Source organism: Phaseolus vulgaris, chromosome 7 (genome assembly GCF_000499845.2).
Source record: "Phaseolus vulgaris cultivar G19833 chromosome 7, P. vulgaris v2.0, whole genome shotgun sequence".
NCBI lineage: Eukaryota > Viridiplantae > Streptophyta > Magnoliopsida > Fabales > Fabaceae > Phaseolus > Phaseolus vulgaris.
In genome coordinates this window covers 9,976,748-9,992,542 of record NC_023753.2, presented here as the reverse complement: position 1 = coordinate 9,992,542, position 15,795 = coordinate 9,976,748, and the positions used below count along the sequence as shown (strand labels likewise).

General features: G+C 30.5%; 1 protein-coding gene across 1 annotated transcript; it reads left to right on the top strand.

Annotated features, from left to right (window-relative positions):
* Positions 1 to 12,180: 12,180 nt before the first annotated feature.
* Positions 12,181 to 15,437, top strand: LOC137830656 (aquaporin PIP2-2). Its single transcript, XM_068638115.1, has 4 exons — positions 12,181 to 12,993; positions 13,422 to 13,717; positions 14,762 to 14,902; positions 15,032 to 15,437. Exons 1-4 carry the CDS (start codon positions 12,687 to 12,689, stop codon positions 15,149 to 15,151), a joined length of 864 nt encoding a protein of 287 aa, XP_068494216.1. The 5' UTR covers positions 12,181 to 12,686; the 3' UTR covers positions 15,152 to 15,437.
* The last annotated feature ends 358 nt before the right edge of the window (positions 15,438 to 15,795 follow it).

Below are 15,795 nucleotides of genomic sequence, written 5' to 3'. Positions count from 1 at the left end.
TTATTTTATTTTGAAGCTTTGGTGTGATTTAATGGTTTGATTATGTGTAATATGAGATATGGAATTGTAATGAAGACATAATATTTTCAGGAAAGAAAATATCGTGTTGAGATTGTTAGGATGTACTTTGGTTAGTAATCCATTTAGAATGAGGTATCTTGATATTGGTATAATGAAATCATATAGATGAAGTTATTCAGATTCTGAGAATCCAATGAGGTTCATATAAATTTGTTTGCGGTTTGAAAATAATATGATGTGACAAGTCATGCGAATTAACCTTGTCATATGAGAGATGATTTGGTATAGAGATTATTATGTGCATAATTGTGTGGATTTACAGTGAGATGATATGACATGTGCAGATCTTCAAGTCTAAGTCAATGTATGCATGAGTCTTCCAAAAATATAATCAAATGTTTGTGTATGACATCAGCAATATGAATTATGAATTATTATAGATACTTAATTACTTTGTGAAAATATATGAAAAATGATGAACTTATGCTTTGGATTGAAAGTTTTTTTTTTTAAATTGCTAGTTTACCTATTATTTATGATGTATTGTTTTTTATAAGTAATTATAGTATATTACACGAAAACATAGTATGTGATAGTGATATTTTATGTAGGTGATGGAACTCTAATTTAAATAAATCAAGTTTTTATTTGTTTTAATATTTTATTTTATTGTATTTATATATTTCAATATATTTTTAATCAAGAGAAATATATTTTGAAATAGTATATATATGTGAATATTAATTAGATAATGTATGCATGATGTAATATTAGATGTGATAAATAAGGATGTTATACACATAATCAATTAAATTTTTAATATATTTTTTTATAAATATAATAACATATTTAAAAAATAATTGATTAGGTTAAAAAGTAGGTCCAATATATAATTCTTTTATAATTTTTTCCACATTTACATGGAAAGTTAAATGCATAAAATGTTTTTTGTTTTTCATGTTTCATTATTTTGATTTTGTTGCTTTCACTTTATCTACTAGTCGTTACTGTGTTTCCACGCATCACAAGGTGTGAGAACTTTGATCCACGTTTGTAGATAAAATATAATTTATTGATCCTCATGAATAATTAAATTTGTACTTGATGATAATCACTTTTCAGAGCTTTTTGATTTGATTTTTTGTTATTATGTACCTACAAACTATGCAGAGGGTCCAGTTAAAAAGAAAAAGATTTAGCCAGCTATAGGTCTTTCTTCTTCTCTTGGTTTTGTGATGAAAGAGATATTTATGGCCAATTAATCTAGCTTTCCTTTGAATCCAATATTTATTTGATCACAAACCATCATGTTTCTTTGGCTGAATGGAGAATCTTTGCACGTTAAGATTCCAGTGGCTCTATAACATCAATCACTGTCACAGAAAAACGACTGCAAAAAGACTGAACATAAGTGCAACGTCAAATTTTGAGTTTTGTTCTAATATGTTTGGTTTGAGTTAGGATGTATATGGTATGCGTATCAAATAGATTTTCTGGCTTTCTATTTTTCTCATTATTTCTCTCATTAAATCATATAGTTATAGTATATCTCACACATTCCGAATGTTAAAATTTGTACCCCACAGATAAAGGAATCGATCATATGCCCAGCAAAATAACATGACAATTTATATCTACTTATTGTAATTATTATTCACAACCCAACATGAATATCCCTATTCTTTGGCATACTTACTGCAACTATCGTATACGAAAGTCACACCGTACATATAGCTACTGAAAAAAGTTAAATCAATGTTCGCCACAAAATAGTAAAGAAAAAAATCTTTAGAAGTTAAATAAAATAAGAAAAAATAATACACTTAAACATGAACAAAAATATCATAATATTTAGATTTAATTAAGTTTTATATTCTTATAAATTGAATCACTTTCAATTGAGTATTTATTAATTTGTTTTTTATTATTCAAAAGGTTTTCTATTTTTTGATTAAATTTCTTTATTTAATTTTTCCACGTGATTGTTATCACGTTATTTTATTTGTCTTCATATTTAAAAATATATAAAATTTTGTACTTAATATAAAATGATATTATCGTCAATAAGTAATTATCTTATTTCATTCATCGAAAACATATTAAGTAATGAGATCACCATGTTTTCATACACTACAAGAAATAGTGATTTGAAATCAATAGGAAATTTCAATAATAACACTTGTAATATTTTTCAAAAGCCAATCCAAATGTCAATTTACAATCAAAAGGGAATTTCAACCAATCCAAATTTAAATTTGTAATCAATGTATAAGTTCAATTATAACACTTGTATTGGTTTCAAGTTCCAATTCAAAAGTGAATGAGGCATGACTATGCAAATTCAATTATAAGATGTGGTAATAAATCTGAAGACCAATTTCAATGTGAATGCAGTACTTATACCTTAAACCCTAAAAAAATACATCAAGAAATTAATTTGAATTCCAAATAACAATTAAATTTCAATGTAGTTGCACAATTGATTTCCAAAGCAAATTGAAATGAAAAGTTAATTTCAATTACAACAATTGTAAAGGAAAATGTCATCTCAAATTGCAATAGAACATGTTGTTTATGGTTTTAATTGACTAAAAGTAATAAAGAATGTAATGTAAGCGGACATAAAGATTAGATGATCTAAGAATGAAAATTTGAAATTTTGGTACAAAAGGTTGCTGCAAAGATGATATTGGGATGTGAAGTAGAGAAACTTGTGAAAATAATCATAATAAATAAAATAAATTGAGTATTAGTACGAGATTAATGAATGGAGTAATACCTAAACAAAAAACATATTGAACTTGAAACACAAAATTTTGAATTAGTGAATTTAATTGAAGACATGCATATTTGTTAATTTTAGTTACAAAATGATGAACTCAAGGCAGGGGCTGATCATCAGTGTTCTGAGCATAGTGAGGGTGGACCTGACTCATGTCTGCTGAGGTATCACCCTGTTGGCGGACTAATTCTTGCTTCATGAACTTTATTTTATCCTTCAACATTACATACTTTTAGTTTTCTTCATCCTCTCTTTGATTTTCTTGATCAACTTTTTGATTTGTTGTTTCAACATTTTCATTTGCTTGCGACATTTGTTGATGAAGTTGTTCATTTTGAGATAAGTAATCATCAGAAGGAGCAAATAATGAAGGTTGGATGATCAGGGGAGAAACTCCATAGCGAATGTTTATAGCCAAGTCTGTAGTGCCATAACATTGACCTCTTATATTGCCTCCAACGACATCCTTCCAACGTTGAAGTTTTGTTGTTGCATTGATGTTGGAGGTTGGAAGTTGATCCTCCAAAGCTTTCTGATTGGATGACTTTCATGGTCACTAGGGAGATGATTTTTCTCTAGAATATTATAAAGCTAACAGTGAGGGTTAATTTGGTGGTCTTTCTGATTCAATTTCAATCCCAAAGATGTACAACTATTCTTTGAGTTCAGTAACTAAGTTTAATTTTCTATTTTCTCACTTTTTAATGCTTTTATGTTTCTTCCCATATACACATTCATCTAAATCTTCCAAATTCTATTTTTATTGCAATATTAAGGACATACTTTTTAGTTTTTTAGAATTGGTAGTTTATTATGTTTTTTTTCTAGTTTTTTAAGTTTGTTTAGTTTTGCCAATCTTTTTTTTTTATATATTTTCAATTTTAATTGTTTTTTTATTACGTATTGCTCAATCATATTGTCCTTTATTGCAAATTTAATTTGTTCTAAATACATTTTAGTTTGAATTCCTAATCCCAATCGTGATAGTTAGTTTGGTTGTACTATTTTTACACATTTTCTTGTTTCTTTTACTGTCTTTTGCATCTAATGCATTCAGTGTTTCTAGTTCAATTTTTTCAGTTTTACACTATTTGATTCAGTTTTGTCATGAATTCAATTCAACTTGCAGTTGAACTTTACTTTCTAAATTTCTTTTTTGTTCTAGTAGTAAAAATAGTTTACTTAGTTTAATGTATATTTTTTTTTTCAAATTCAACTTTCAATTACTATTTTCTATTTCTGTTTTTTATTTCTTGACTTTATACAAGGTTTCTCTTTTGTTATTTCTTGTTATTATATTCAATTTATACATGTTTTTATTTTTATTTTCAATACATTATTCCCATTCCACAATTCTATTTTTAGCATTGCATTCCTTTCTTATAACATTCAAATTTTGTTTTTCTTTAGCCATTATGTTTTAACCTTTTGACATTCATTTTACTATTTTTTTTCTTTCAATTATGGGCTTTTACCCTCAACAAAAATGAATATCACCTAGATTCTAAAGCACTAAAGTCTCTATTTATTATTAAACAAATGTCATACATACAAAACCTTATTAGGAGCAACTAACTACACTCCGCGTACAAAAAAGACAAAATTTACAGCAACTAATACATAAGCATAATTCACTTATTGAAAATGTGTATACGTAATAACCAAAATGGAAAATAACAATTTCAAATCATCTTACAGGCAATTTTTCAACAACCACAAACAACAAAAACAAAAATAAAAACACATAATTTTACTTCTTCTATCACAATTAAGTTCCTCTCTCTCCCCCAACTACTATAAACTACCTTATATAACTTTTAATTATAACACTTTTTCATCCTAATGCATATGCTCCTTCAAAGGTAGCTAATCTAGCTCTAAGTAACAAAAACAAAAGCAAAATCACATTGGCCTATTTAGTTGATGAGGATATTTTTTTATTCAGATAATAAAAAGCAAAATGAATTTATTGCTAAAGGATGACTTAACATTTTGAATAGAGAGGTTAAAAATACATTGGAAAAAACGGATACGATATAATTTTGATGTATAACTGACTTAAATGACATATGTGTATGATCCATAAATTTTTTACAATATATTGTTTGTACTTTGACTTAACAAAACAAACAACCAAATGCCACACTCAATTACAAACTACTCATCATAAATTTCAACCACAAAACAAAATGTACACACCAGTCAATCTTACAAACAAAACACCACATTCTATTATGTAAACAATATACCCTAAAACAAATGATGAGTCAAAGAAAATCACTAACTTTTAGGGTTTCACCTCCAATGGTGAAGCCTCTACATTCTCACCATGAAGACATTTGGTTGCCTCTAGTGGTGACCAATTTCACCTTCCAACTCACACCTGATTGCAACTCTCACATAATATTAGGATTTGTCAATAGTTCACTGATTCAAACATGCATGGAGGGTACAAGATACTTACTAACTAGGTTTTCCAACTCACACCACCCAAGTCCAAAATTTGGGGATGCTTATGGCTTTTGGGAAGGAATTTGAGGAGAAGAAGGCGCACCAAAGTTAGGGATTTTGTGGGTGTGATACAAAATTTTTACTTTCAATTACTTATTTCACATGTGCTCATTCTCATGTTTTTTTTTCACGTTAAATAAACTAGTGTCGGCTAGGCTGACATAAATGTCCACGTCAATAATGTGTCGACAAGACTGACGCTAATCTAAATAAAATATAATTTATTTTTGTCAGTTAAGTCCCTCCATATTTACGCCGCATTTAATTTAATTCCTAAATTTCACATAAACAACCTAGATTGAATTCTTTTATTTTTTTATTCCATTAGATACATAACTTGTGTATCTATTGTGGATGCTAACTTATTATTTCTAATTTTTTTTATAATTGTTAGCACGAGTTTAATGTTTCTTTGACCAACGCTATCTTTAATATTTATTTTCGTGTCTAGCTTGCGTAGGCTCAGTCGATGCTAGTAACGTTCATAACATGACTGACGTTGTTTTGTGATAGTTAATTCACATTTTTCTTGTAATGGGTTGACTTTCACTACAATGACCAAAGGAATCTAGTCGTCACCATTAGGGCATATCAATAATTCATTATTATCCAACACGTTTTTTATGAAAATAATAAAAGGCACTTGTTCTTTTACATTAAACCTGATATCATTTTATGTTAAATGATGAAATCACACATGTCCTAACATGCGAAGATATAAACAAGCTAACTCAACAAGACAATAATCACGTTACTCAAATAAAAAAATTAAATCATAATGATTAAATTAAAAAATGATTTTTTAATAGTTAAAATATAAAATAAAGAAAGTCAACTAAAAATTTGATTTTTTTTAAAATAAATTAAAATTTAATTAAATCTAATACTTATTATTAATTTATATGGAACCCTGACCGTTGCTTATATATTTTGTGCAACACATAAAATATACAACCCACTTCTTATGCAAACAAAACACCACATTCCATCATGTAAAAAATATATATCTTAAAACAAAAGGTCAGTCAAAGGCCTTCATTTGTCTCTAATGGTGACCGATTTCACCTTCCAACTCACACCCAATTGCAACGCTCACCTTCATATTAGGATTTCTCAATAGTTCACTTATTCAAATATCCATAAAGGGTGTGAGATACTTGCAAGCTAGGTTTCCAACTCACACCACCCACAATTTGGGGATGATTACGACTTTTAGGGAGAAGAAGGTGCGCCAAAGTTAGAGATGTGAGACAAAAAATTTACCTTCGATTACTTATTTCACATGTACACATATTCACGTTTTTTATCACATTAAATAAACTATCGTCGGCTAGTCTGACATAAATGTCCACATCAACAATGTGTTGGTAAGGCTGACACTAACCCAACTAAAATATAATTTATTTGTGTCGGCTAAACCCTTAAATACTTACGTCGCATTTAATTTAATTCCTAAATTTCACAAAGATGGTAGCTTTGGCTATGCTTAATTCTTATTTTTATTCCATTAAATGCATAGCTTGTGTCTTTATTGTGAACACTAACTTATTATTTATTTTCTTAATTTTTACAGTTGTTAGCGTGAATGTAACGTTTCTTTGATCAACGCTATCTTTAACATTTATTTTTGTGTCTAACTTGTATAGGTTCAACCGACACTAGTAACGTCTCTTACATGATCAATGCTATTTTGTGACAGCTAATACACATTCCTTGTACTAGGATGAATGTCACATCATCACCTACATTAATTAAGGGATTGTCGTCATCCCCACTAAATAATAACAATAATTAATTATTATTCAACATATTTTTTATAAAAACAATAAAAATCACGTTATTTTATGTTAAATATAATATTATTCTATATATCATGATGAAATCACACTTATCTTAATACCTAATTATTATAAAACAAATTAATCATAATAAATGAATTAAAAATAACTTTTTAATAGTTAAAATATAAAAAAAAAACTCATATAAAAATATGAAAAAAATTAGAAATAACAAATTTAATTAAATCTAATATTTATTATTAATTTGTGGAACCCTGTCCCATTGCTTATACATTTTGTGCAGCACATAAAATATAGAATCCACTTCTTATGAAATCACAAGCTTCATTTGTGCGATCGAAGGAAGAAGCCGATGCATGTACTGCTTCATTATGAGCAAAGCTTTGAAAGGAATCGATATCTTTTCACGTGATTACGCCAATGTTCCAGCCCATGCTCTTATATAACATGTGAGACAAAAACTCTATTATTTATCATTTATATGATTATAATTTAATTTAATCTGATTTAATTATTCGTCAGTATACAGCCCATTTTTTTAAAATATTGGGTTCCATATAAATAACAAAATAAGGAGGTTAGGATAAACCATTAAAGTATTGAAGATACAGCTAGAATGCGAAGTGATGATTGGTGGACATAACATTTAATATATAGTTTCTCTTTTGATTTTAGTAATGATGTTGTGCTAGGTACTACGTTAAAACGGGACAGTATATCTTTGCTCATAAACCTGGTTAATTATTAGCGGAACGTAATATTCCCATTACTTTTATTTTCTTAACGTTAATCATCAGAATATTGCTGGCATGCCAATCATGTCGTTCCAAACACCAATCATTAAACAGTGTTCATCAAACATTTCTCCTAGCCCACGCTTTTTTCTCTTTTCAAATATTGGAACCTTTAAATCTAATCAAACTTTTTATCTTTTTCTTAGAATCTATTTCAAATAATTCCGCAATCCTTAAATAACAGAAACAAAACACAGAGTTGGCCAAAAGGTGGAAAGATCCAGAAGGAAAAGCTTAAGTAGTAGACGAAGGAAAGAACTTAATATTATTTTATTATTTTCAAAAGGATTAAATTAAAATATAAAAGAATTTTTTGGATTAAGTTATTTTTTTATATAGTTAATAACGATAACCTAGCTGGCTGTCCGAATTGAAAAATCTGACCGTTGTGAAGTAGAAGAATGTATCACTATCGTGAAAAAGAAGGAGCATTCTAGAAATTTGGAGGACGATGACATAATGGTATAGTATCCGTTACTACGAAGGACCGTGAAAAAAACGTTGAAAAGGAAGAAGAAAAAAAACCGTTACAGTGGAGAGAAGGGTCCCGCGTGCAGGAGTGGGTCCCACGGGCAGGGTTCACGGTAGAACCGCCAAGTAGTTTCGGACCATAACTTTGTGCGTGTTTTGGTTACTTTTTTTTGTGGTAAAAGAATAAAAAAAGGTTTGTGGGTGTGGGTCCACCACGTGTGAAGAGGGTGTAGGATAAGGGCACCCTCTGGCGTTGGCGTTTCCAAAAGGATTAAGCTATCTGTAGGGGGCAATGGGAGTGTGACACGTGTGCAGGACGTCATTAACTATGGGCTGAGGTTCTTTTAACCCCGTGCTGCACACGATTCTGTCATTTGGAGCAGAATGATGAAGACTGGTCGAGAGGGAGAAGACCAACTTGCCATGCTCCTTACTCAACTACCACTTCCTTTTTTTTTCTAATTAATATTAATTGAAATAAATATAAACACTAAAATTAAATAAAATTAGTGTTGCAAGATACAAGGAGAATGCAACAGGAGACAAAAGAAGGCTACAATTAATAAGTTTAAACAACTAATTATGACAACTAATAACACGATTAACAGATTAAAACATAGTCATTTAACAATGATCATATTCCCCTTAATTAGTCCACCTTCAATTCATTATTCATTTACAATTAATAGTTTGGCGAGACTTCCACAACCTACTCCAACCAGAAGTTGTTTTACTTTACAAGAGCAAAATTTCTCCCTCACTACGTCAACGATAGTTAAATTCATAGGTTTGGTATTTGCTACGAGCTCGTAGATATATCCAAACATATATAGATTCCTAGACCTATTTTTGGGGAAAAAAACCATTTTCCATACATATAAACATATAACAAATTTCACTTCACACTAATTAACAAATAGTATATTAAAAACTGTCAGAAAGTGTGATTTAAGCAGCTTCATTATTCAAAAATGGATTAGTTTCCCTATACATCTCTTAGATTTATATCAAACTTAATTTTATCATTAAATATAAACTAATTTTAAAAACAAAAATAATTAATTGTTATATTAATTAAATTAAATATTATTTTAAAAACTAAAATATATTATTATTTAAATTAATTTATATTATTATTAAATAGTTTTTAAATTAGTTACTAAGATTTTAGCTACCAATTAATTTAAATTTTAAAGTTAATAGTAAAAATGGTAACTAATTGATATCAATTTAGAAATTATTTATAAATAATAAAAATTAATTTATATATTTTTTAGGATAATATAGTAACTAATTATCTTTTGCCTCTAAAACTAGTTTATATTTAATGATTTTTTTAATAATTTATAAAATAATATTTATATTTAATTATATATTATTAAATGTCTTTTATCTCTACTATCTCTAATAATATTATTAATGTTGTTTAAATTATTGAAAATTAGACACTTAATAAGTTAACCATGGTTTATGCAAATGAGAATCAATGTCTTGGGAATTTTTTTCAACTAATGGGATGCTTTGGCGTAAAACATGAGTGCAACAAAAATTGTCAACTAAGGTATATATGGATGAAGTCATTTTATCTTAAAAGGGGGGAATTTCTTAAATCAAAACCCTACGTTTTTTTTACTCTAATCTTTCCCTTCACATCCTCACCCAGAAAAAATAATACCACGAAGGAATGTCTTATCTTAAAAAACAATAAACTGTGCAAGAAACTTAAAGCCCACAATCTTTCTGTATTTCTCGCAATTAATTCTAAGTTTCGCACCCAGAAGTTCACCACAAAATCAAATTAATAAGTTATTAATATATATATATATATATACTATTTATAAGTAGTTGACGTAGTAAAACTCAAAACAATTAATTTCAACAATTATTTCCGCGGTCGCTTTTTAATTTTTATATCAAAATAGTTAAAAATAAATTACATTAATTTGCAAAGAAATTAAATGCTTATTAGATATTTTTTCTTGGAAAAAGGAGAGTCAATAGAAGTCATATAATAAATATAAAACATAGTATCCCCATAAGTTACATAGTGTGTAGCCACTGGAATTTGAATGATAAAGGGTAGGAACTATGTAGGTGTCTAGGTAGGAGGGGGACCTAGATTCAAATATATGAATTTCATGAAGAAAACTACTCTTATGAAAGGTAATTTATATTTCTTCATAAAAAAAAATAAGACATCTCATCTAGAAAAAAAATACTATAAATAATCTATTTTTTCATCAAATGTTTATTTTGTACTTCACGGTAAATGATTAATGATATAATTGAAAAAGTTGTTGGAGATCCCACATCGACTAGAGATTAGAGCCTTTCATTGTATATAAATGGGTGTAGACCTCACCTTATCGAGCCGGTTTTATGAGATTGAGTTAGGCTTAAAGTCCACTTCGTAATATGGTATCAAAGCCATTTTCGAACCTGGAATCTCCAACAAAAGTACCCGTTGGTATTGACAATTATTTGTACCATCTTTTCCTTTGATTTTCTAAATCAAAATTTATTTAAAAACAAATTACAAAAATTGTCCAGTGAAATATAGATTTTTATTAGGTTTTTGACTTAAAAAAGTCAAGCCAAACATACACTAAAACATGTACCCCCATTTTGGGATACTTGGTGTAAAGATATTTTTACACAAAACATAACTTGTAGCCATTGGAATTAGTTTCAACGGTAAAAGATGATGACGTGGGGGACCTAAATTAATCTCTTTTACTAAACTTAAACCATGCTTTTCACACACATTTTAATTATTAAATATTTTATTTCAAAACTACTTTGTTGACAAACAATTTTTTTAAATTTTTTTTCATATCTTAATGTAAAAGAAAAATGCATTGTCAACTACTAAAAAATCATAATAAGTACAACTTCTAAGATTGTTATTGTAAAAATTAATGCACTTACAAGTTAACTTAAATGTCAATGTGTGATTAAATATGACTTTAAAAAACTTTAAACTATCAAGGCGTTGATATTCTCTGGTTTAAAATACCGCTTCTTAAAAAACAAAGATAATATTTAATTTAAATCTATGGATAAATTAACAACTTTAATATTTAATCCACAATAATTAAATTACATTATTCATTTTTTAATGTAATATTCTAAACAATTTAAAAAAACAACATAATATTAAAAATAAAACTTTCTTAAGAAAGTCGTAGTCGTAATTCATAAAATGTAGCGTTAAAAGAATGCCATAATATGTAAATAGTATTCAATGATATAACATTCATCGTCTAGTATTGAATTTAGATTGTTTCACTAATTATATTTTTTAGATTTTTTAAATTATTGTTTATCCAGAGAGTGCGTTTAAGGCAATTATTATCACTTAACTCCATTTTGAGCTGATCTGGTTGATTTTTTTAGTAGTTTTTCGCACATGTAATTTTGAGAGTTGATTAACATATATGGTTTTGGTTTACACGTTTTATTTTTAATTAACTCTTTAATTTTGTTGTACCATGTCTCTTTATTCTTTCATTTTTTTATGATAGTCTGGGACAATAAAATAGTTATAATGACAACAACTTGATTAACATTAGATTAAAAACCCACACCGCATATGAAATTACGTTTGGAATGGTATTTAAAGATTGTAAGCAAGAGTGAGAATCATATAATTTTGGGTCGAAATCTGGGTTTGTTTCTGAATAACTGGCACTAAGAAACATATGAGGATAACAAACATACGAGGACAACATAAAACACAAAACAACTTGCGATACTAAGATGGAAAGGGTAGAAAAATGTACAAGTTGTAGAAGTTTGAAGAAAGTGCGAAAACCCGTGATTGCAAAGCAGGAGCCAAGCGCTATACTAAAATGTAGATTCTGATGAGAGGAAAAGTGACAAAAAGAAGAGAAATAAAAAAATGGAAATGAAAAGGAAAGGAGTGGAGTAGGGGTGGTGTGGTGTGGCAAAGTGAGGTGGAGTGAAGGGTCGGTGAAATGAAAAGCTAAAAGCCTAACACCAAACCAAACCCTTTTTTTTTTCTTCCAAATTTTAAAATTTTTGTACTGTATGGCATTGCTGCCAAATTGGACAGATCATACTAGCACCAAAATAGAAGAGTTTTTAGATAAAAAAGAAAAAAGAAAAAGAAAAATTGGTATAATCCTGAGGGTGCACCAGCATATATACCCCTTCTCTTCTATGTCTCTTCCACACTTTCCCATTACCAAAGTCTCTTCCTTTCTTGGCTCTTTGCCTTCTCTGACAACCTAGGTTCCTGTTTCAGCGTGTTGTGGCAAGGGGGTAGTAGTGTATCCTTGTTATCCTATGGCGAAGGACGTTGAGGTTACAGAGCGTGGCTCCTTCTCTGGGAAGGACTACCATGACCCTCCTCCTGCACCCCTCATTGATACTGAGGAGCTAACAAAGTGGTCCTTCTACAGGGCTCTCATTGCTGAGTTCATTGCCACTTTGCTTTTCCTCTACATTACTGTGCTCACAGTGATAGGGTACAAGCACCAGAGTGACCTCAAGGACCATGGTGATGCCTGTGGTGGGGTTGGCATTCTTGGCATTGCATGGGCCTTTGGTGGCATGATCTTCATCCTTGTATACTGCACTGCTGGGATATCAGGTTCTTTTCTTGTCCTTTCCCTGGATCCTTTCGCTCTAAATGGAAAAAAAAATATTATCTTGTTAGTTGTCATGTTTGCTACATGTTTTGCAAGTTCTCTTTATTTTTTTACCTTTTCACCCTTTTGTGTGTTGGCTGTCTGAAGAAAATGTTTATTTGTAGAGGATTTCTTGTTGTTTTGAATCTTGCGTTCCTTCGCTTCCAAGCATAGAAACTTGCTCTGTTTATGCCCCGTTTATTGATACATGTTCTTTAGAATAAAAAGGGATTTATTACTCGGTTTCCTTTGTATTTCTTTTTTTGCTCAAGTGTCCTAGCCTCCATATGGAAGGGGTTGCTGCTATGTTTTTTTCTAGCAATTGTTTGTTAAGGATTACCACGAAAGTTTCAGCTCTGATCGACGAAGGTTTTGTTCATGTGGTTTGCAGGGGGTCACATTAACCCAGCAGTAACATTTGGGCTGTTTTTGGCTCGCAAGGTGTCTTTGATCCGTGCTATCATGTACATGGTGGCTCAGTGCTTGGGGGCTATCTGTGGAGTTGGCCTGGTCAAGGCCTTCCAAAAGTCTTACTACAACAGGTATGGTGGTGGGGCTAATTCCTTGGCTGATGGGTACAGCACAGGTACTGGATTGGGTGCCGAGATCATTGGCACCTTTGTTTTGGTATACACTGTCTTCTCTGCCACTGATCCCAAGAGGAATGCCAGAGATTCCCATGTGCCGGTATCTTCTCAATCATTTTTCTTATTATTATTGTGATCCTGTGGCCTTGTTTCAATTGTATGTATGAATAATATATCAACTGTGGAACACGAAATTGCTGCCTGACTCCTGCTTGAAGGGAATAGTATGTTAAATGCTCTAAATAACAAAGTTTTATCTGGTTTACAAATTTAGTCTTTTCTTAAACTACGGTGAATAGTTTTTAAGATAGTGATTTCGAATTGCGTCTTGTTTAAGGTAAAGGAAATACTGTGCATCAAAACTCGACCTATTTATTAGGCATTACGTGTTTCAGTGTTAAATTAGAGATAACTTTTTCCTCAGTTTTCTTGATTTGCTTGTTGTAGCCAACTTATTTAGTTGTTTGTTTTCAAAAATTAAAAGAGGCTAATTTAATTTCTGAGTGAATACATCTTTGATTTGGCTAGGCATCGTAGGGTGGTGAAACTATCACTTTCCAAAACCAAATTTTCCAAATGAAATGATTATGTTGAAGAAATGTAACAGTAGCGTGCGTTTGTGGAACTTGGGTCCCCTTTTGCCTTTGTACAAGAGTTTGTGGGGGTGGTTGAATCTCATGCCCCGCACATGATTATATGGTTACATAATTTCTTCCAGTTTTGAGAAAAGTGGATTCTACTTTGTTCTTTGAAAAACTAACCGCATCCATGTTATCTAACAGTGAGGAACTTGGAGTGTCTTCAGTTTAAGATAAAAGTGTTCATAATTGTGTCTCCTAATGCTTGTGTCATTTTCCCAAGGCTGGCACTTCTATTGGAATGTCCAGCTACTACACCCCCAAATTATAAGCTTGAGTTCCCTAATAAAACTGCCTTTTACTTTTTATTCTAATGAAATAGGATGAAATACGGCTTCACATGTTAGCATGGCCCATCTATCACAACTCAATTGTCTATTGTTTTATCACTACCAAATTCTTTTTTTCTGAAAATTTGGATTCACGTGTTTGGAACAACTTACCATCAACTGTGTCTACTTTAAATCAATCACATAAGATTCTTATTATGCATTATTCTGTATTAGGTTTTGGCTCCACTTCCCATTGGATTTGCTGTGTTCATGGTTCACTTGGCCACCATCCCAGTCACTGGCACAGGCATCAACCCTGCTAGGAGTCTTGGAGCTGCTGTTATCTACAACAAAGATAAGCCCTGGGATGACCATGTTAGTATATTATATTGCTTTAGTCATTACTTTTTCTATATTGCTTTACCAAAACTCAGTTTGTGAACTAAGAAATAATTTATAAAGCTATAGCTTTATCTGATATATTGTTCCCTTGTGTCTGGCCAGTGGATCTTTTGGGTAGGACCATTTATTGGGGCAGCCATTGCAGCTTTCTACCACCAGTTCATCTTGAGAGCAGGGGCAGTTAAGGCCCTTGGATCATTCAGGAGTAACCCCCATGTTTGAGTTGTCTTTCTCTTCATGATGGCTCTTTTGGAAAGAAGATAATTGGAGAGATGGAGTTGATATTGCAAGTTTAATAATGGGAAATGCTTTTGGTGTTTGCAACGTTTCTCTCAATTATGTCTTCAAGATTGTGGATAAGTGTAGATTAAAGTCTCTTTCATGACAGGGGGAGCCTTTTGCACTTTCCTGTGTTGCCTTTAGTGTGTCATCTTTCTTTCAAGTTATTCTCTTCTGTCATCTTTGTACTCAAATATATTTATGGGAAAAAAAAATAATTTACCTACTACATCCTTATTACATAACATACTAACAAAGAAACTCAAGTTGTAATAAGTCAATGAACAAGATGGAGTCAAGAAACAAGAGACAAGAAAGAAAGTGCATTACGGCAAAATCTGCATACCATTTTAACCTAAACTACTTTTAAGAAAAGTTAACATTGTTTAAGAAAAAATATGACAATGTGGCAAGTTGAATTGTTTATGTAAGAGAAATTTACCTCTGTAACTGTTCAAAAGCTACTAATTTATCTGAACTGGATTGTAATTTCGAAAAATGCTTCTGAAGTGGTGAGCATGTTGGTTCCTGAAAAGAAAACCTTGGTGCTTAGTCTACTCATGAATAATCTCAGCATCTTACTACAT

Coding starts and splice junctions, on each gene's coding strand:
- LOC137830656 (XM_068638115.1), top strand. CDS start 12,687: ATGGCGAAGGACGTTGAGGTTACAGAGCGTGGCTCCTTCTCTGGGAAG. Junction 13,718..14,761: donor CCAGAGATTCCCATGTGCCG/GTATCTTCTCAA, acceptor ATTCTGTATTAG/GTTTTGGCTCCACTTCCCAT. Junction 14,903..15,031: donor ATAAGCCCTGGGATGACCAT/GTTAGTATATTA, acceptor GTGTCTGGCCAG/TGGATCTTTTGGGTAGGACC.